Consider the following 20,873-nt stretch of genomic DNA (forward strand, 5'->3'; position numbering starts at 1 on the left):
AGAGCTGTTCTTAGCTCCAGTCACATTTAATCTGTTCTTTGTAAAGCCTTCCATTGTGCCGCAGAAAGCCTGGTAAAAGAAGAGTCAGTCTCAGTGGCCTTAAGTATGTAACTCGGGGGATGTCTTGCATTGAGGTTTGGAAGCTCAAAGTGTTGGTTATGGATTACAGAGGGCCGATCAGCTTACCTATATTGGGGGTTTGGGGGAGACACAAAAAAACCTTGATGGCTGCCTCCAGCTTGGAGGCATTGTGGGAGCCCCTTAGAGGGCTGCCTGCTCCGGAAGATTTAATGCCCAAAATGTTTGGAAACATGATGCAGCCCTCTCTTATCAGGTTATCTTGAATGAAGAGAAAAGAGTAAAAAAAAAAAAAAAAATCAGAAGTCAGCTAGAAGTTCAGATTTGTTGCCAGATGTGAAATTTTCGATGATCCTTTGAGCCTGTTCCTATCCAAACATTTTTCTGAGTATTTCTTTAGAGAAGCTGTCATCTGTAGAACTTATTCCGAAAGATTTTTTAAGTATATAAGACTGCAGCAAACAGCTGGTAATTTTTATGGAGGTATTGCTTAGTTCGGCTTTTCTTCAGCCCAGATAACTCCATCCGGATTGTTCGGCAGGAGGAGGGCCTGGTCGAGGCGAGGCAGGCGGGTTAAGATCGCCGTGGCCGCGCTCCTCCTTCAGCCACACATCAGCCACATTGCGGGCTGCAGCTGGGCCACGGTCCACTGGCATTTGGGGTTCAGGGGAAGTGCTTGCGAAGCGCTCGTCTAAGCTGACAGCCAGGCTTGGCCATTGACAAGGACAACGTGGGTGGGATTTAGGAATTCAGGAAAGGGCTTCCATACTCCCTTTTTATATCACTGGAGCGACAGGCTTTCTGGGCCGAAGCAGAAGAAAGAGTGACATTTCCACCAGGTCCTCGCATTCCCCGAGTCTCTACAACATAAGCCGAGACCTAGGAGATGGCATCCAGGTAACTAGAACAGACACTTGAGCGCCCACCGTGTCCCAGGCACCCTCACCGAGGTGCCATCGGGGTCCAGGGCAGCCCGTTCGTGAGGAGACTATGGTAAAATGAGCTCATTGTGCTGTCTTCGCTGTTCGTTGTCTTCACTCAGTTTGTAGATGGTGACAAGTCGCTTTCTCTGGTCTGCTCCGAGACCTTTCCCTGTGATGGTGTTAGACAGTGAAAGAAAGAGCAAGAGTTTCTGTCTCCGACTGCTGTATGACCTTGAGAATTTGCTGGACTTTAAAAGTAGAGCTTTCCAGATCTTTGTCGACCTCAGCCTTTGTTCTTGGAGCTGTGGTTCTTTTGGCCCCTGGCTCTCACTGTGCCCTCAGAGGTGCCCCAGGTAGGGAGCAATTCTTCTCCGGACGTCCCAGGGCAAGACCGTGGCCATCGAGTGAGTTTGCATTAGTATTTGCTTTGCCTTCCGCCTGGATTGAGTTCTAGTTAGCTCCAGTTTGGAGTTCCTGAGAAGGCTGGTTGTGGGGCTGAACTTGGGGAAGGAACCCCCTTCGGGATTGCCTAAGTCCCGTGTGACCGGAGCCGAGGCTGGACACCAGACTAGACTGGTCCCTGGGCCTGGCCCAGCAGCTCCTGAGGCCGTACTGCCGCCTCAGCGCGCTGTCCGCTACACCCACGGGGGCCACCTTCTCGCACGGACTGTGGAAACCAAAAGGGCCTGCCCTCTCCAGTCCCCTTTCCCTTCTCAAGTCGCGTGTGAAATCGCCTGCTTGCCCCAACAGTAAATCTGCCTTCCCACCCATTACCTGAGAGCCAAGAATTTGGGATACTTTGTTCTTATCAATCTGTCAATTGGAAGAACCTATTTTACTAGTCTTTTAAAAGCAAGATATATGTTGGGGTGTTAATTTTTAAATAGAATCTCTTTCCATGTTCGAGTGATTGTTATTAGTTCTAGAAGCATTCCCTTGTTGTCATGACCCAGTTATGAATTCTCTTGAGTTTAGGAAAGAAAAAAGTGATGAAATTTGCATGAGACAGAATAAATATCTTATGAGGAGAGAAAGAACGCGAGGAAGATACATGATCCGAAAGGGGACAGCAGCCGTCTCAGTAGCCCAAAGGTTCGAGGAAACAGGATTTATATCCTTTGCCTGATCTTAATATGCACAGATAAGTGGAAAGGCCGTCTCTGGAGACAGCACGTGCACAGCCACACAAAACACACAATTCCTAGGGCTTCTTTTTTCTGAATGTTGGTCCATCTTACAGAACAGTGATTCCCAGACTTTCTTGAGCTTTTTAGGTTTTGTGCTCTCATTTGTTAGATGTTATGACTGTGGTTCGTTCCTCCTTAAAATGTATGTACCATATGTGTTATATGTATATATAAGTTAAAGTGACTTGAGGTTGATTTGGTCTGACATTGTCTCAAGAATCCTAGATATCGTCACTGATACCATGAGGGTCATAGAAAGAAAGCTGAATATCACTGATCTGAGAGTAGGTTCCAGAAAGAAGGAGCTTTGGTTCCTGGTCAGTTAATCCTCAGGTGTTTGAGAAACCAAGCCAGCGGGACTTGGCAATGACAGCAAGCCACCCCAGGAAAGCAAAGTGGTCGTTCTGCCCGTGTCTCAGCCTGCATTTTCATTTCCTACTCCTCTCTTCCTTTTCATTCAGATGCCCTCATGTTCCACTGGGAAGTGTTTTCGTTTGGGACCTAAAACCAGATTTATCTCTTGTTGTAGAAAGATGTCCACAGAAGCTGTGTTTTAGGGGCCTCCATCATCTGTGGGAGGGGTTCAAATGTTCGTGTATAAATATTGTATTTATGTCATTTCTAAACTCTCAAGGGAGAAATTTCAGTTCCCAGTTCACCAAAAGGTTAAAATACTAATTGACTCAATGACCACTATCCTGCAGAAAGGTAGAAATAAATAGTAAAGGTTAAATTTTGACTGGTGCTTAGATATTTCCTTGTGACATTAAAATTAACCCAAGCAGACAGACAGCAGCACACTAACCTGAGTCACACCTGTGAGGAATTTACCTTCTAAATTTGATTCTGTTTTTCATCTCCAGGGCCTTAATAAGAATGTGTTAATACACATGACTATTTTACAATGATAGCTCTAAATAATTTATTTTTTATTTCAAGAAAGAGAAGTACACCTTAGAAAAACAAAACCCAAGATTTTATTTTATTTTTAAAGCCATATTTTTGTGCTGGTAGCACTTAGATTGTTCCATACGTGAGATCCATATCTGCATTTCATTACCTGGGTTTGTTCTAAAGAAGATTTATTTTTGTTCTGTGAATAATTTTTGATGGTTCTTGTACATGTACAGATACAGATACGTTTGAGGTCTTTTATTGATATTCCTACAAAGAATATAAATAAACTTTAAACATTTCAGACTAAAGTTGCTAATGTATTTGACGTATTTACCACCTTATTTCTAGCATGTATCTGGGTGAGTAGAACACTTGGAGAAAAACCAGAAAGGAAATGTATGCAGGAACATTCTTCTGAGGTTATATTTTTTTTCTGAAGTTAATAGTTTAACATTGAGAACGATGTGTCAGAGAATTTCCCAATTGACAAGTAAAAAATATTTACGTGTAGTAGGACAAATAGCTCGCATTATTATGTTATATTGTGATGATGCCCTTAGAGAACTCCTCATTTGGAAGAACTTGAAATCTCTTTAATAGCTCGTGGCTCGGAAGGAAAGTGTCCTCCACGTCATTCGGAAGCGATGCCTCACTTAGCTTCCCAGCCAGCCCACTACTGTCCTCTCTTAATTCCCTAGGTAGATTAATGGGGTTTGTGTCAGGATTTTTGTTGCTTCGTTGGGGTTTTGTGTTCTTGTTTGCTTGTCATTCTCCAGGTTACTGTCCCCAAATGCTTCCATCTGCTTCTGCTTACCTATTTCTATAAAATCCAGGAAGGCCATTTTTTTTCTCTTACATAATTTTCTTGTGTGTGAGGTGCGGGTCTGAAATCATTCCTACCAGTTAGCCCTTCACATAGCTGGAGTTACTTCTAAAAGTCTGGAACAAATGTGTAGTCTAATCTACAGGAATGAAAAGACTAAAATTCACTCAAAATCCGGAGAAGATTGTATGAGAAGGAGACTCCAGATCAGTCGACGTGGGCACTTTTTTGTTTACTTCGAAGCCAACCCATTTCAATCTGAATTGCTCATGACCTAATGTAAACTTTAAGACTTCTTGGATCTGAAACATCAAAAAGAGAGAAACTGCCGTTGCTTTCTTGTGACCTCCTGGCCTAAACTGCCCACCTCTACCCTTTATGTCCAGCCATGCCCTTTATTTTTCTTAGCCCCCCTCCAGTTGCCTGCCTTCTGTCCTTAGCAGCTCCCCTAATGGGAAAGTACATAAATCAATTTGGTTAGGACACTATGGCCGCCAGCGCTCGCCCGCCGCCACTACCACACACACCCCGCGGCCCCGGGGCCCGGGGGGGGGGGGGGGGTAGTCTGATGACAAAGGGGCTAAAACAAAGGACTTACTCAGGGCTTCTCAATCCTGTTAATTAGAATCACTACCGAACTTTGAAATCAGGAAAGAGGGGGGATGCCTCTTGAGCTCCCCCACTGACCAATTAACTATATCTCTCTATAGATTGGGGTTGAGCTCTTTTTTCCACTTCCCCAGGGGATTCTAACTTGCGTTGGGGTTAACAACCACTGGTCCACAGTGAGCCCTGAACACTGTGTGTGTCTGCCACCATGTTGCGCTGTCCCTGTCCCTGTCCCTGGAACTGGGGTAAGTTGGCTCCAGGTGTTTCCTCGCCTTCTGTTTGGAATTTAAAATGCTGCTAAAACCAATAATATATGCTCTACCTTCCTACACACAGACACACATTGTCCCCACTTTCCATCCTTTAAATCTGTGAGGTAGAACTTCTCTCCATTAACAGGGAATAGATACATCCTAACAAAGATGGAATTCAAAGATGTTTGACTTTGGCTTTACTCTGAAACAGAAGGAAGATGATTTCTGGTTTGGTTCCCCCCACCCACCCCCCAAAAAAGGGTCCTTGACTTTTGAAAACCTTCTACTGAGCATTGCAGTCTTATTACTTGAACTTCTACTAAAAAAATTATCCGATGTCGAATTGCATCGTTTGCACCTGTTCTTCTTTCAATAGCAAAATGCACCGAGAACTTTCTAGTTCCTCTCCCCAGTCCCCGGCAGGCCAGTGCACGTATGCACGCGTGTGTGCACACACGCACACACACTGCTGTTCTTTCCAGACGCTTGAGTTTGTGAGGTTTTAGAACAAGTTGCCTGGGTGCTATTTCTTTGGCCTGTGAATAAATTGCAGTAAGCTACTAGATAAATGCCAATCTGTTCTCTTGTCTGTAACATTATGATTTGGTTAGATGACCCATAAGGAACTCTCTAGCTCTGACATCTATGGTTATTATCCGGTATAACTGAAAAATATGCCCTTTTGCCATATTCAAAAATTGGTTTGAGGCTTCTGTTGCAATATTTGGGAATGATTCTTCCTCTTCACAATGTCCTACCTTATAATCCTTTAAAAGAACAGAGGATGGTAGGGGGAGCCTAGAACAAATGTATATCCAAAACAATAATAATTGATAGTAACAGTTAATGTTTGTATTTATCAAGCACTTACTACGTGCCAATTTACTAAGCACTTTATATGGAATATTTCACTTAATCAATACCAACCATATGAGGTAGATTTTGTTGGCCCTAATTCATGAGGAAACTGATACACAGAAAGGTTAAGTTATTTGCCCAAGGTCACACAACTAATAAGTAGAAAGCCAAGACCCCAATTCAGGTCCTTCTGACTATGCTATCTTGATTAAAAAAAAAAAAACAAAACTCAGGAAAAAAATGTTAGACTAAGAAAAAGATCTGAAAGTCTCAGCACATGCACCAACCTGTCACCCTGAGCCAGAGTGACGGCAATGGGAACAGATGAGCTAATTTTCCAAAGCTTTTTCTCTAGGTATATTGGTTCCCACAGTATTGCCTTGCATTGTCAAAGTCACCTGACTGATCAAAATCAGAAGTGGTCTGAAGTCTCACCTCACTCAAAAATTGGTCTTTCATATCTTCTGGGTCCATCAGAGCTGGGATGGTAAAATCTGCTTTCAGGATTCCAAAGAGTTGCCCTGGAAAAGAAAGTGCTGTCCGGTTCGGGGGAAAATGATCCTATTGCCATTTGGAAACTAAGTTCTTAGCAGTCAGGATTGCCCCCAGTGGATACCGCAGACGCTCCATGGTGATTTCGGATTTCAGAAAGGAAGACGAAAGAAGCTGCCTGGCAGGAGAAGGTGCAGCCAGTGGCCGACAGGAAAGGGCCTCAGGCCGCGGTGCGGTAAGGTCGGCTCCCCTCCCACGTCCTGGCCCCCTGCCGGCTGCAGGCCGCAGGCCGATGTTTTCTGTCTCGCCTGTATTTTCCTCCTCCTTTTTAACAAATCTGTTAGATAGATACTCCACACCACGCTGGAAATACTCACCTCTCCGTGGACCCACATTTTAAAGGCCAGCTCTACGCCCAGAAAACCCTAAGTGGGTTCTCTGCGCCTATAAACCAGCTCAGCCTTGGGCCGTGAGCCACCGTCCTCACCACAGGAGGGACAGCCTCCTGCCAGGACTGCTTTCTGTTTGCACAGCATTCGATACACAGTACGTTCGCGTAATTCCCCCAGTGGGTGCTTGCAGCAAGCCGGGGCCGTGCGCCGGGGAGTTTTCCCTGTCCCTCTTTTGCAGATGAGGAAGAAGAGATGGTGAATGAAGTGAGGGAGTTTGCTCCCCAGGCTTTCGCAGTAGTCAAGGCGCTAACTCCAGGCTCCTCGGCCTTGTTCCTGTTCCCGTTCCCTTCCCAACGCTTCCTGCCATCTGTCATAAAAAGGTCTCGAGTGCCCTGCCCTAAGGAGTGGCTGTCCAGATTGGACGGCTCCACTGGGAAGAGTGGGACCCCGGTGACCAGAGGCAGTTACCTGGTGCGGGTGCCGCGGTGGTTTCTTTAGACGCTGGGTGTTTAGATGCGCTCAGACGCTGGGCCTGAGCGGCCGTGGCCGTGTCTCTCCTCTCGCTGCCAGTTTCTTCAGTGGCCACAGCTACCGGAGGGAAAATGAAGGAGTCTGTCAGGAGCAAAGGGGGTCTGAGACTGGGGCCAGCCCCTGAGCTAGAAGCCAGGCATGGGCAGCACTGGTTGATGCAGAAACCAGCCAGTCGGGGAAGCTCAGTCCCGGCCACACCCTGACTTACTCCCACAGGCTCGCGCACCCAGCCCTCAAGTTCCTACCCCGTTCTCAGTGGCCCTGCCACCAGGATGTGTGGGGCTTGGGCAACAGTATGAGAATTCTTCCCAGCAGCAAATGTCTTTCAGTAGGCCCTGCCCCCAGGGGCGCGATGCCCTTATGTTGTCTGCCAGCTTCACAGAGACCCCACTATGGCAGCCAGGGACGCCCGACATTTCCATCAAGAGGTAGCACTTCGGGGCACCTGGGTGGCTCAGTCGGTTAAGCATCTGCCTTTGGCTCAGGTCATGATCTCAGGGTCCTGGGATTGAGCCCCGCATCGGGCTCCCTGCTCAGCAGGGAGTCTGCTTCTCCCTCTGCCTCTGTCCCTCTCCCTGCTCGTTCTCTCTCTCTCAAATAAATAAAATCTTAAAAAAAAAAAAAATAAGAGGTAGCACTTCAAACTCAACATATTCCAAAACCAAGTGCAGCCTCCCCTCAGCAACCTCCTCTCCCCTGTGTGGCTGCCCATCTGCTGAGGCCCAGAGACCCCAGGTACCCTGAGCTGCTTCCTTACTCCCTCTCATGTTCAGTCACCAAAGTCCTGTCAGTGCCTTGCAGATGTCATTTTTTTCTTCCAAATATGGAAATAACCATATTGCTTTTGTGGTATATTATTGTAAATTACTGAAATAAAAGTATCCCCTCCCTTGACCCAGGGACAACCACCGTTCAGTTTGTTATAGAATATTCTTCACACACTCGAGTTTTTTATTTGAATGCGTAAAGATCTACCTTCTTCTCTTTAAAGGCTGCACAGTATTTCATTGAATGTACCATACCGTATTTAACCCACCTGCTTTCAGTGGACATTCGATTGCCTCCAGTTCTTCACCGTAATAACACTGCAATAAACAGCCCCGTGTGCAGGGTGCATAGGTATGTGTGCGCCTTGTACTATTGTTTCTTTTCTTTTCTTTTTTTTTAGATTTTTATTTATTTGAAAGAGAGAGACACAGCGAGAGAGGGAACACAAGCAGGGGGAGTGGGAGAAGGAGAAGCAGGCTTCCCGCCGAGCAGGGAGCTGGATGCGGGGCTCCATCCCAGGACCCCGGGATCATGACCTGAGCCAAAGGCAGACGCTCAACAACTGAGCCACTGAGGTGCCCCTATTGTTTCTTAATAAAGTCCCCAAAATAGAATGTCTGTATGGAAGGGTTTGCACATCTCAGAACTGACACACTGCCAGAAGGCTAGCACCCTACATTCCTGTCCAGGGTCTGGGATCGCTGATTTCCCCACATTAGCACCAGCATTATCACCCCTTTAAATCTTTACCAAACTGGTAAGTAAAAATATTATTTTAAGGGGCGCCTGCATGGCTCAGTCGGGTAAGCGTCCAACTTGATTTCAGCTCAGGTCATGATCTCAGAGTCTTGAGATCGAGCCCTGGGTCGGGCTCCATGCTGGGCGTGGAACCTGCTTTAAGAGTCTCTCTCTCTCTCTCTCTCTCCCTCTGCCGCTGCCTCTCTCCCTCTGCCGCTGCCCCTCCCCCTCCTCAAAAAAATTATTTTAAAAATGCATCTTGCTTTTAGTTTGTATTTCTGTGATTCAATGAACAAAGCTGAGCCTTTTTAAAAATGTGTATTTCTGTTTCTTCAATTACTGTCACTTGTACACGAGGTAAAACCAATTCCCTCGCCGCCCTCCTCACGCTGCCAGCCTACCCCTGGCCTCAGTCCCTCGTCCCAGTGGGTGAAACAGCCTTTGCCCCCACGTGCCCTTCCTGCCTCTCCTCTCCAAATGCCCCCCTCTCTCCCCACCCAAAGCACTGTCCTTAAAATCCAGAAACACGGAACCAGAGAACACTCATGGTCTCATCACCTGAACGTAACCACTGTTAAGGTTTTTACACATTTCCTTCCAGCATTTTCTTCCAAGCATGGGTGGTGGTTTTCTCTCGGTGGTGGTGTGAGTGTGTCCCACGGATGATGCTGAACCGTGCCTTTTTCCTTTCAGACCCTGATTCGCGCCTCGTCCGGGTGTGAACTACAGTGCTGAGCCTTTTGCTGGCTCGCTCGATGCCTCTGACACCTCTGTGGACTGCAGGGTCCTGTGCTTCAGACTCCACCCCTCTTTCCCTCTCCCCCTGCCCCACTCCCTTCCCAAATACGTGGCCTCCACTCTGGCCACATCAGACTGCTCGTCATCCGCAAACCACACGCTGTCTCATCTACTTGCCTTTGCCCATGCTGTTCCCTCCGCCAGGAAGAATGTGCTAGTGTTTGCTGCCTGAAATCCTCCGTTAGCTTTCATCCGACAGCCACCACCTTCCCAGGCAGAGTGAACAGGGGCCCTCGGGTCACACCTCTGGCTCAGCCCTTAGCGAACTGTTGTCCCTGATTAGACCAAGCTCTATTAAAAACAGGAACCGGGCCCTGCTCATGGTGGTACCCACAGTTCAGTGCCTTGTTCACACCCAGTCCTCGGGAAGTGATTGTTGAATGAAATCATCCACCAACGTGTAAATCACTATTCAAGGCCTGGGAAAGATACAAAGAGGCGTAAGACAGCCCCTGCCCTATGAGACTCCTCAGTCTCAATAATTCATAATCTGATCATTCATAATCATTTATAATTAGTAAAACGAGAATGAGGCCAGCCCTGTCTACTGAGTAGGGACACAGGCAGGAGATGGAATGAGTCAGTAAACATTTCACTAGTGAACTGAGATGAGAATGGTAGTTACTGCTGATAACTGAGGGTCTGCCACGTGCCGGGCACTGGAAGGCACTTCATGACACTGGTATTTTTCTTGGCTTTAAAAATGAGGAAAACGAAGTTCTGAGAAGTTAGGAAACTTGCCTACGGCCACACGGTAGATGGGAGAGTCAACATTCCAACCCTTGGCCGTCAGCCTCCTACAGCCAAAACCGAGGACTTCTCCCTGAGACCCCCCACCCTAAATTATTACCGGCGAGGAGGAGCGGGCGAACGGGCCCTGGCGGCACACGGTCCCCCGGAGAGTGGACTGGGACACACACAGCCCCCGCCCTCGGCCTCCGGCCTGCAGCCTGCGGGTGGAGCCCAGGGCTCCGTCACCCCCAGGAGGAGCCAGGCGCTGGGGGTCTGGCCGGTGTGGCGTCCCCAACCCGCAGCGACGCGGGCGGGCACCTGTGTCGGGCCCTGGCCAGCTCCCAGGGGGCTCCCCGGCGTGCGTCCAAAGGCTGCGGGGCGCTCTCTTCGGTCCCCGGGGAGCTCCCGGGAAAGGCTGGGAGGCACCCCCACCCTGGGTGACGCCCCCCCCGCCCGGGGACGCGTAGACCCGGGCAGGGCTCGAAGAGGAGGCCAGAGCGGCCCCGCGGGCCCGGCCTGCAGGACAGAGAGGGTCCCCGGGGGGCCAGGCGGGCTTGGGGGCGAGCACAGTTACCCGCAGGGGCCGGGGCTCTTCCTCGCGGGGCTAGGAGTCCCCGGGGCGGCCGTGGTCCCCCAGGGCTGGGAAGCCGCGGGGCCCGCAGGGGCGGGGGCGCGGGGGCCGAGCTCGGCGGGGCTGCGGGCGCTGGTCCCTGCGGCAGGAGCGAAGGCTCGCGACGGGGCCCCTGCGCCCCGCGACCCCTGCCAAGGCCGGGGCCGCGGGCCGAGGACGCCGACGGGTGGCGTCCAGCGGCCGAGGCGGGACGAGCGGTGCGCCCCAACCGGGCCCGCCGGGTGCGTCGCGGAGTGGGGAAGCCGGCGCCGGCCTCGGCTTCGGGGCCCTGCCGCGGCCGTCCGGTTCTTCCACGCCTGGCCCTGCCCGCCCGGTCGGGTCCGGGGCAGCCAGGCAGGGGCCACGCTAGACCTTAGATGGGAAGCAGATGACAGGATCTCACCCAGTTTCTGAGCCAAATCTGACCACTGGCCCAGCCCTGGCGCTGTTGCCTTCAGAGTGAGGCCACGTTCCTTTGCAGCTCACAGAGGGTTCCCCTGCAGGACCAGGGTGTCCCCACTCAGCGTTAAGCACCCCACTCCACCTGCAATCAGTCCCCCACTCCCCTTTGTGAGCTAACTCCTCCTCCTGATTTTACTTTGTGTCCCCAGAATATAAATCCCCTAACTTCTCTGTGTCCTCAGCAAAGTCAATAATGCCTTTGTCAGATGGATGGATCTGGAACGACGCCAGGAGAACTGTGTTTTACCCTCAATTACCCTACTTAGCTTCAGAACTCTTGGGAAGCAAAATGAGGTAATAGCTGTGAAGATGTTTCCGGAATTTAAAAATGCTATAGGAATGCAATCACTGTCATTCCCAACATGTCCCCCCATAGTCCCAACAACTCATCCCGCATCTTCTCTCCACCCGGAAGAGCCCGAAATCACAAGGGATTCAACAGGCACCTCTCTTGCGCTTCCCTCTCTAGATGCCAAACCTCAAAGGCCTCTGATGACTTCTGGGGAGCACCGCCCAGCGTCTTCCCTCAGTCTCCCAGGCTGGGCCTCATCACTGTGCGGGGGGCCACACAGCCTCTCTGGAGCCTCCTGGCTCTGGAGCTGCAAATTAGTGGCCCAGTTCAAGGAAGGAGGTTGATGGTGACCAAGTCCCCCTTCTCCAAACCCAGCTGGCCCCGCAGGGGGCTGGGGGTGGGCTGGAAAATCCTCTTCAGGGAGGATCCCATGGGGCCGACCTTGTGCTGCTGCCTGCAGGCGACCTCTCCACCGTGCAGGCCCTGGGGACCCCGGGACCCAGCCAAAAACAGGTCCGAAGCACCCACACAGAACAGAAAACAGGGATGTACTTGGCCTGAGCGCTGGCTCCACAGTCACTTTTGAGGAGGGAGCAGCAGACTCCCGGTGCCCAATGGTGGGGTCTGCAAGGAAGGAGGGAGAGTGGTGAGGGCAGGGCTGACATGGGACAGAGCGCCCCCAGGTCTGTCTCACCGGGGGGGGGGGCGCTCAGCCGCCCCCATCTCAGCCACCTCCGCGCTTGCATGCACCTGTGTGTGCCAATCACGGGAGGGGGCTTGCGGGGTCTTTAATCCTCACAGGAGCCCTGCAAGGGAGGAACCATCCTTCCTGCTTTACAGATAAGGATCACAGTTCTCATCAAATCCAAAACACGAATAGAAACAGCCAAGAACAGGCAAATTCACAGAGACAGGAAGTGCATTAGCGGCTGCCGGGGCTGAGGGTGGGGGAGAATGCGGAGTGACCGCTCAAGGGTAACGAGTTCCTTTTGGGGTGATAAAAATGTCCTAAAATTAGATAGCAGTGATGTTTGCACCCCCCTATAACTACTAAAACCCACTGAGTCAGACACTTCATAGGGGTGATTTTTAAGGTATGTGGACTGTATCTCAATAAAGCTATTGCAAAAAATTAGGAAGGCTAGAAAGGAAGGAGGGAGGGAGGAAAAAAAAGAAAGGAAAGAAAGGAAAGGAAAGGAAAGGAAAGGAAAGGAAAGGAAGGAAGGAGAAAGAAAGCAAGCAAGCAGGAAATGGCAAAGCCGGATGCCACCTGTTGCTGAGGACATACGATATACAGGATCCAGAAGAACCAGGCGGGCCCCTGGTTCCCATGACTTACGGTGCAGCAGTGACAAGAGCTACTATGTGCTGGGGGCTTACTCTGCCCACGTCTCTACTAGCTCCTTTATATACATTCTCATTCAGTCTCTGAAGCCATCCTTGGAGGTGGGCATCGCCAATACCATTTTGTTAAATATATTTTCCAAAAGAGGAAAAAGAAGCTCAGAGATGCCTTGCACCTTATTTCTAGCAAGTGGTAGACTCTGATTCCAAAGTGCATGCTTTTCATCTCTGCATCGCCCCCAACCTACTAGCCACTGCTGCTGGCTAATGCCCTGAGACTCGATAGGGTCCATTCCATTCTTGAAAGCTCCCTCAGAATTAAAGCAAAGCCTGCTCCTGTTACCCTCGGAGTCTAGAAGCGCTTCCTTGGGTCTAACCTCAGTGTCTCCTGCTGCCAAGTAAACCCATGTCCCGTCCCGTCCTAGCCACGGCAAGCCCAGGGTCGGGGGTGGGGGGGGGGCTGCCACGCACCGGAGAAGCAGATGAAGGGTTTCAGGGCAGAGCAGACCAGCGAATACACTCTGGGGGAGAAGCGCGCGTAGGTGCGGAGCCCCGCGCACAGTCCTGTCCCCAACTCGGGCACCTGAAGCCAGGCGGGGATGCTGGAGCCCAGGCCGCTCGACCAGCTCAGGGCCCCGGAGGCCGCGTTGAAGTAGAGGCCAATCCAGGCCTCGGTCTCGCTGGTGATGGACTTCAAGGCCTCCTCGCCCGCCTCGTCGGTCACCAGCTGCAGGTCGGCCAGGTCCGTGTGGTGCCTGTGGCAGTAACTCCGGGCCGCCTGCCACGTCACCTCCTGTGCAAATCGCAGGAAGGTCTGTCGGCCCACCTGGACCACGGCTGCGGGCAAAGAACAGGGAGACCCCCGGCCTGAGGTGCTGGCCTCTGACAGCCCAGGCCTCGTTGCTCCCCGGGGACAGAGCTCTCTGGTCCGGCCCAGGCCCTCCCCCCGGGGCCCTGGGTGTTAGGTTTGATGAAACCCCTGATTTTACAGGACTAACTACCAGCCTGGGAGAATGGATGAGTTCTCAGGGCAGCCGCGGGGAGCAAGAAATTTAGGAAAAGCAAGGGTGAAGAGCTCTCCTCGTGGCTAAAGGCCTCGTAAGTGAAGTCTAAGTCTCCATCTCGTCATCTGTGTAAGGGGGAGAACAGTATCACCTGAATGAATTTAAAGGCTTAAATGAGAACCTTGTAAACAAGTGGGTTCGCACAGCGCGTGCAAATAATTAGCACTTAATTAAATGGTGGTTAAACTTTGTGGGGACGTGATGAGGAAGATAGGATAATCCTACTTTAGAGGCAGCCTCTTTTGTGGTTTCCAGGAGCCTCTGGTGCTGCTCTCAGGAGGCTGAGGCAGAATAAAGTATGTGATATTCTTCCTATCAGGAGAGCCAGGGAGAAAAGAAGAGCCTGGTGAGGGAAGACCTGCCGGACAGGAGGCAGAGTGGGCCTGTCCCCAGCGGCCCTGACTGCTGGTGGGGCTCAGACAGCCCAGGACGCCGGCCTCCCACAGCCCCTACCCGCCCACCCCCCGTCTCTGCCCGAGGCTGGCCTGGGCCACTCCCCACGGCCCCCACCTGCCCTGCCCCTTGCCAGTCCTGTCTCATCACAAGCCCACACATCTGATTCTAAACAATGGAAGGCGGGAAAGGATGTGCTGTGGGATCCTGAGGGATGGATTCCGGAGCCCTGCTGAAGGAAATGCCTCTATTTGCAGAACAGAGAGCCACATCCTCAGATTCAAATCGGGCTTCCCAAACTCTCTGACACATGCCTGTTCATCTAAGCCCGTCAAGATTTGCCTGATGGTTCCCTAATTTTCCCTATCTAAACCGATTTTTTAAAGCTACCCTCTATTAAGCAACCACTGCTGCCCAGCCCCGAGCTATGGTGTGGCATTTGTCATCCATTTAAATCCTCACTATACTCCTGAGAGGTCGATGTTATGAACCTCATTTTACAGGTGGGCAAAGGGGGGCTCGGGTCAGTGATGACTTGCCCAAACTCATGCCATATTAAACGGCAAGACGAGATTCAGCCTTGGAAGCCGGGCCATCTTCACTCTACAACTCCACATTCCAGAGCATGCGGAAAACCAACTCTACAAAGCAGATGGAGTGAGGAGTTTATATTTCCTTTGCATGGATTCTTTACACCAGATGTGAAGAAAGTAAAAAAAAAAAGAAGTTCAGGGTAGTAATAATCAGAAGGGAAGTCCCCCTCACCCGCTGGATGGGCCTGGGCTGGGAAGAGGTGCTCCCTCTCCCCCACCCCCAAACCACTGAGTGGGGTGGTTGGGATGCAGCCTCAGCCATTAATGCCACTGTCTGGTTGGAGACCTTGAGCAAGTCACCTCCTTGTCTGAATAATAAAATAATAATAAATAATCTGCATACTCTCTCTCTCTCAAATAAATAAATAAAACCTTTAAAAGGTGGGGGGTGGTGTGCCTGGGTGGCTCAGTTGGGTAAGCCTCTGACTTCGGCTCAGGTCATGATCCATGATCTCAGGGTCGTGGGATGGAGTCCTGCACGATCAGCGGGGGTCTGCTTCTCCCTCTCTCTCCCTCCCCCTGCTCATGCGCACGTGCATGCGCTCTCTCTCTCTCTCAAATCAATAAATAAAATCTTTAAAAAAATAATAATCTGAATAGTAACACTGGATTGATTCTCTCCATGGGGCCCAGCCTAGGGACAGCAGAGCCAGGGGATCCCTCAGCCAGACAAGGTGCGGGGAAGCAGAGGGGACACAGGTGGCGTGACCCCGCGGCAGGTCCAGGTGGACGAGTCAGAAGGAAGGCAGAGCTCCTCGGTGTGTACCTGGCTTTGGAAAGGTGGTCGGACTGAGAGCAGGCTCCGTGAAGATGCGGTGACCCACAGCAGGGTCTGTAAAAGAGAAACAGACCACGCGTTATGGGGAGGGAGAGGACTGCCCAGGATCCTCTGCAGGCACAGGAGCCACCGAGCTGAGACTGGGGAAGGGGAAGCCTAGCTCAAGGCTCATCCATTCCTATTACATTTATTTAAGAAACACATACAGAGAGAGGGAGGGTGCCCCTATTTTGTGGCAGACGCTATTCTAGGCCCTGGGAAAAGAGCAGAAATAAGAGAAGCAGGATCCTTGCTCTTGAAGAGAATATGAGAAGCAGCCAGCCTCGCAAAGTGGTAGGAAGGAATACCACGGGCAGAGCCAAGGCCAAGACCCTGAGTGGGAAGGGCCAGCGAGCATGGGAGGGGCAGAAAGCAGCCAGCGAGGCCAGGGCCCGGCATGAGGAGGAAGCCAGAAATGTCAAGCAGGCCTGGTTGGCCTCAGAAGGGATGTGATTCTAAGTGCTAAGGGGACCTACTGAATATGTTCAAGCAGAGTGACCTGATTTGCATTTTTTGGAGCTCACTCTGTGTTGAGAACTGACTGTCGGGGCAGAGCAGACCACCCCCACCTCCCCAACAGAGGCCACAGCGGTGGGCTTGGGGAGAAGGAGAGAAGTGGGTGGAGTCAGGACCTGGCTCCCTGGGGCCCAAAACACAGAGGGAGGAGGGGAGAGCCTGCACCCATGGCCCTTTCTTCGAGAGGACTCCCACCCCTGCACATTCACCACCCCTGAACATCTCTCTGCTGGCTTGGGAATCCCAAGGTCACACCTCGCCCCTGTGGGCTACATTTCAAGGCCCTGTGACAGGCACAGTGTGGTAGAGAACTGGGGACACATCAGGTTGGTGCTCCATGCCCCTATTCGAGGGCTTAGAGGGGCGAAGAGCTGGGCTGGGCTTCAGCTGACAGAGAAAAGCAGAAACTGGCACTTTTGACCAGAAAATTACCGTCAGGTCTATAAGCATCCCCGGCTGCGAGATCCGAGCACCTTCCTAACAAGGTCAGCGGCAGGGGCTGCCGGGCCTAGAGGGGCCAGCAGGGGGCAGGATGGAGGCGCGTTGATTACCCCGGATTTCCTGCGGGGAGGCCTGAAGGGGTTGGCTCCCTTCACTCCTTCCCAGGAGCAGAGTGGCTGCTCCACGCTCCCCGCCACGGGCGCGGGCGGGGGACGGAAAGCCAGCCCCGCGCTCGGTGAGGAGCAGGAAGAGACGGAATTCGGCTCTCACTGCTGCAGAGATGCAAGTGGACCCCCAGCCTGTCTTTTCCTTTTTTCCTCCCTTTCGTTTTCCTCGTCTCCCAAGTCCCTAATTGGCAGGAGGAGACTTGTGGAACCTTCCAGATTTTACTTTCTCTCTACCCTGATTTACACCTGTCTCTCTGATGACGGAATCTCAGGAATGAGAGGAGATAGACCCTCAGGCTGCAGAGAGGACTCTAGCAAAGGGGGTTAGGCTACTCGTCAGTTGTCCCGTGAAAGACTCGAGAATGTTCCCCACGCCCCCCCCCGCACCCTCCCCCCCCCCCCCCCCGCGCCCGCCTTGCTCTGGAGAATGGGACTGGGAACACACCGTAGTAGCAGATGAAGGGCTTCCGCGCCGTGCACGAGGCGGCCCCCAGGCTGGGGAAAATGGAGATGGAATACAGGGTGGCACAGACCCCCTCCTTGAAGACGGGCAGCGAGCTCCACACCGGGGCCATGAAGGTGGAGCCGCTGGACCAGCTCAGGCCCTGGATGCGCACGTCGAAGAAGAGGCTGATCCACGCCTGGGCGCTGCTGGTGAGCGAGTAGAGGGTGCTCATGCCGCGCACGCTGTTCATGCTCTGCAGATCGGCCAGGTCCGTGTGGTGCAGCCGGCAGTACCGCAGGGCCTCGGACCAGCTCAGCCCCACCTCCACCCTTGAGAAGTTCTTGCCGCTGCTCATCAGCTGCCGGGCTGGGACGCGAGAGGCCGTCAGCGCCTGCCTGCCCGGCCGCCCCCTCCCAGCCCTGGTCCCCAAAGAGCTTTCAGCCTCAACACAGGCAGCCTCCCCAGCCTCTTCTTTCGCACTCCACCGCGTACCGTGGGCTCTCCACTCACACGCGGTTCTGCCTCTGGGCCTTTGCACAGGCTGCCCTCTTGGCCTGGAAGGACTGGCCATTCCCCACGCCCTGCTCCCCCAGTCCCTCGCTCTCCCATGCCCTCATCTCCCCTTTCCCTTTGCCCAACTAACGGCTCCCCCCCCCCCCGCCCCCTCCTGGGCAGGCGCCCCTTCCATTTGCTGCAGTGGCTTCTGTTAGTGCTTAATAAAGCCCGAGTTTACTGAGCACTCCTGGAGCGCCTGGAGCTCATTGAATCCTTCCAACAACTCTCTAGGATAGACATTACCATGTCTGTTTTACAAATGAGGAAACCTAGTCACAGAGAGGTAAGTGACTTGGCCAGGGCCCCCCAGTGGGAAGGGATGGAGGTGGGACGTAAGGACGTGGGTGGAGTTCCCAGGTCTGGGCCCTTGATCATAGCACAGCATTGCCCTGTGGTAGGCGGGGCTCGTCCCTGGTGCTGCACATTAGAACCTCCTGGGGAGCTTTCCAAATACACTGATGTCCCAGTGCACCCTACACCAAGGATCTGAATTTGCTGGGATTGCATCAGAATTTTGTAAAAGCCCCCGGGGAAAGGACCTTTTTGCTTGTCTGTCTTCACCACCAGGTGCAAGCAACTTGGGAGCAAAGAACGTGCCTTATTCATCATTATATTCGCAGTGCCCAGCACACCAGAAGGACTCAATGTGTTGAAAATGAATGAATGAATGAATGAACTAATGAACAAGTCAAACCTCTCCCAGGAGCCAACCCCAAGCCCCAAAATCTCCATGTTGGCTTCCTTCCTTCCTGACTCCCTGCCCTTGTGGGTCCCCCCAGAAGTCGTCAAGGACGACTTTGCCTTGCCAGACCCTGCCTGTGTGGGGGGGTGGAGGGGCCAGGATGGTTGGGGGGGGCGGGTCCTAGGCCTTAAGGGATCAGCCTCAAGCAAGATGCCCTAGGAGAGGAAAATAAGACTGAAGAACTGGGCATACACAGTGGCCGACATGGGCACGATCGGGAGGACAGGGAAAGGGCTGACGGGACACTTGCCACACGGGGTGAAGCTCCTCACACCCACCGGAGTCCAAGATGCTGCCCGTGGCTGAGAAAAGTTGGAGGATCCCTGCATCGGAGAAGGGGAACGGGAAAAAAGAAATCACTCTTTCTTATGATGTGTGATTCACTTTGATGTTTTTTATCCTATTCTGTTTAATTTTTTAAAATCACTGACTGTGGCCCACAGTCGATTTTAGGACCCAGTGGGTCACAACTCGCAGTTTGAGAAACACCGGCTAAAAACACTGTGTCCTGCTGCCTCCCAGACTCCAGCCTCCAGCGCTGAGCTCTGGGTCTGCGTCCCACCGTCCGTCTGACACACATAGATCCCCCTGCCGATGTTAGCTCTGTCCTGGGCCTCCCAGCTCACATGGGCATCCCCAGCTCCCGCCCAGGGGTCGTCGCTTGTCCCTCCCTGTCTCTCATTCTTGGCATCCAATCACACCACAAATCCTGTCATTCCTTGGATCTGGAACCTTCTTGAACTTCCCACATCTTTCCACGCCCACGGCCGCCCTGGGCCCAGCCACCATCCCCTCTCTGGGAGTGACAGCCCTGGCCCCAGCTGGCCTCTGCTTGTACCCCCGGCCGTCACAATAGGCCTCCCACCCCACGGGTCCTTCCGGCCCCCGCCCGGGACAGCGGCTCCCTCCCACGGCCGCCAGCCCTCAGTCGGGCGGCTGCTTTCCTGGGAGGCCACCTCAGCCTCTCGCATCTGCTCCGCACACACCGCAGGCTCCGCGCGAGGGGCCCTGGCCCAGGCTCCTCCCTGCACCTCGGCTCCTTCTCCTGCTTTATTCTCTGCAGCCCATCATCTCCCCCCCCAGGCCCAACCCAAATCTCCTCGTTCAGGGAGACCTTCCCAGCCACCGGATCTGCAGAATGCCCCCCATGCCACTCCCTGGGACTCTCCCTTCTTGTCACCCTGCTTATCTTGCCCTGCATGGGGCACATTCTCTAATAACCTTGTTTGTTCTCTCCCCGCCACGTGTTTTTCCCCCCACGACAGGGTACGCTCGGGGAGGTCCGGGACCATTTCGGACCGGGACTTACGAGGCACTTGGTAAATACTGGCCGCTTGGACCCTGCATGAAGACACAAATGAGTGGAAGCATATGCAGCACAGCAAAGCGAGGTTCTGGGCCCGGGCCTGCGCGTTTGTGGGGAAGGGGTGAGGGGAGCCCAGCAGCCGGGGTGGCAAGCAGGGGGGAGGTGGCTGAGGCTGACAGCTGAAAAACACTGCTTTCTTTCCACTTTGTCTCCCTTTCAACCTCAAGCTCTGCGAACCTCCGGGGCAGGCGCCCTTCCTCCCATCAGACCCGCGCCCTGGGCGCGCACCGAGCCCGGCTGCCTCCTTGCCTCCATCCCGGTGACCGTGACGGGAAAGGGCAGCCTTACCTGCTGCGCAGCCGAGGGACAGTGGCCGCCCCCGGATCCGCATGGCCACGGTAGAGGGCAGGCAGTGGGCGGGAGACTCCTCACCCAGCAGAGGCTACACCTGGTCTTCCTGGTCTTCCGGGGTTTTATTTCTCACCCTCCACTCTCCTCCTCTTCCTATGAAAATGGACAGATTTTACTAAACAAATACTTCCTTGGGGCCCACTGCACGCCAGCCGCTGTGTGCGGTGCTGGGGGTGGGGGGACCCAGAAGGAAGCATCCCGGTCCTGCTGGTTATAGGGACAGCAGAAGGACCCGGTAGTCAGTGAGCAGAGAGAGGCGGCGTGTGGGGACCAGGCTTTGCTGGACCGCCCTCCCCGCTCAAGGCTGCAACCACAGCACCGGGGAGTGGCCTCCGGCTCCCCATTTCACAGGTGGGAAGGTTGTGGCTGGGAGAAGTGAACTAACTCGCTTACAGCTACCTGGTAGGCACAGCAGCTGAAGGTCACGGGAAAGCAGGAGGTGGAGGCGATGGGCCCCCAGCAAGTCCTACTTCCGTGACGTCAGAGGCTGCCCAGCCCGGCCTGGCCTCTGGCTCCATGATTAAGCACAGACCAGAGACCAAGGCTCTTTTTCTGGAGAACCAAGAACAGCTCTCTCTCTCTCTCTCTCTCTCTCTCTCTCTCTCTCTCTCTCTCCCCCTTCCTCCCTCCCTCTC

The 20,873-nt window shown here is 53.0% G+C and overlaps 1 protein-coding gene across 1 annotated transcript; it reads right to left on the minus strand.

The window, feature by feature from the left end:
• Window positions 1–3,144: 3,144 nt before the first annotated feature.
• Window positions 3,145–20,576, minus strand: CLEC20A (C-type lectin domain containing 20A). Its single transcript, XM_036120915.2, has 10 exons — window positions 20,176–20,576; window positions 18,800–18,844; window positions 17,225–17,590; window positions 15,605–15,670; window positions 13,260–13,625; window positions 11,640–12,068; window positions 8,020–8,036; window positions 6,982–7,285; window positions 6,065–6,150; window positions 3,145–4,210 (listed from the first exon to the last, which is right to left on the minus strand). The coding sequence occupies exons 1-10, from the start codon at window positions 20,216–20,218 to the stop codon at window positions 4,076–4,078; spliced, it is 1,857 nt and encodes a 618-aa protein (XP_035976808.2). The 5' UTR covers window positions 20,219–20,576; the 3' UTR covers window positions 3,145–4,075.
• Between the last annotated feature and the right edge of the window lie 297 nt (window positions 20,577–20,873).

This window comes from Halichoerus grypus, chromosome 7 (assembly GCF_964656455.1).
Source record: "Halichoerus grypus chromosome 7, mHalGry1.hap1.1, whole genome shotgun sequence".
NCBI classification, from domain to species: domain Eukaryota; kingdom Metazoa; phylum Chordata; class Mammalia; order Carnivora; family Phocidae; genus Halichoerus; species Halichoerus grypus.

Coding starts and splice junctions, on each gene's coding strand:
- CLEC20A (XM_036120915.2), bottom strand. CDS start 20,218: ATGCGGATCCGGGGGCGGCCACTGTCCCTCGGCTGCGCAGCAG. Junction 12,069..13,259: donor ACCCTTCATCTGCTTCTCCG/GTGCGTGGCAGC, acceptor CCTTCCTTGCAG/ACCCCACCATTGGGCACCGG. Junction 6,151..6,981: donor CACCGCGGCACCCGCACCAG/GTAACTGCCTCT, acceptor TTTCTTTTCCAG/GGCAACTCTTTGGAATCCTG.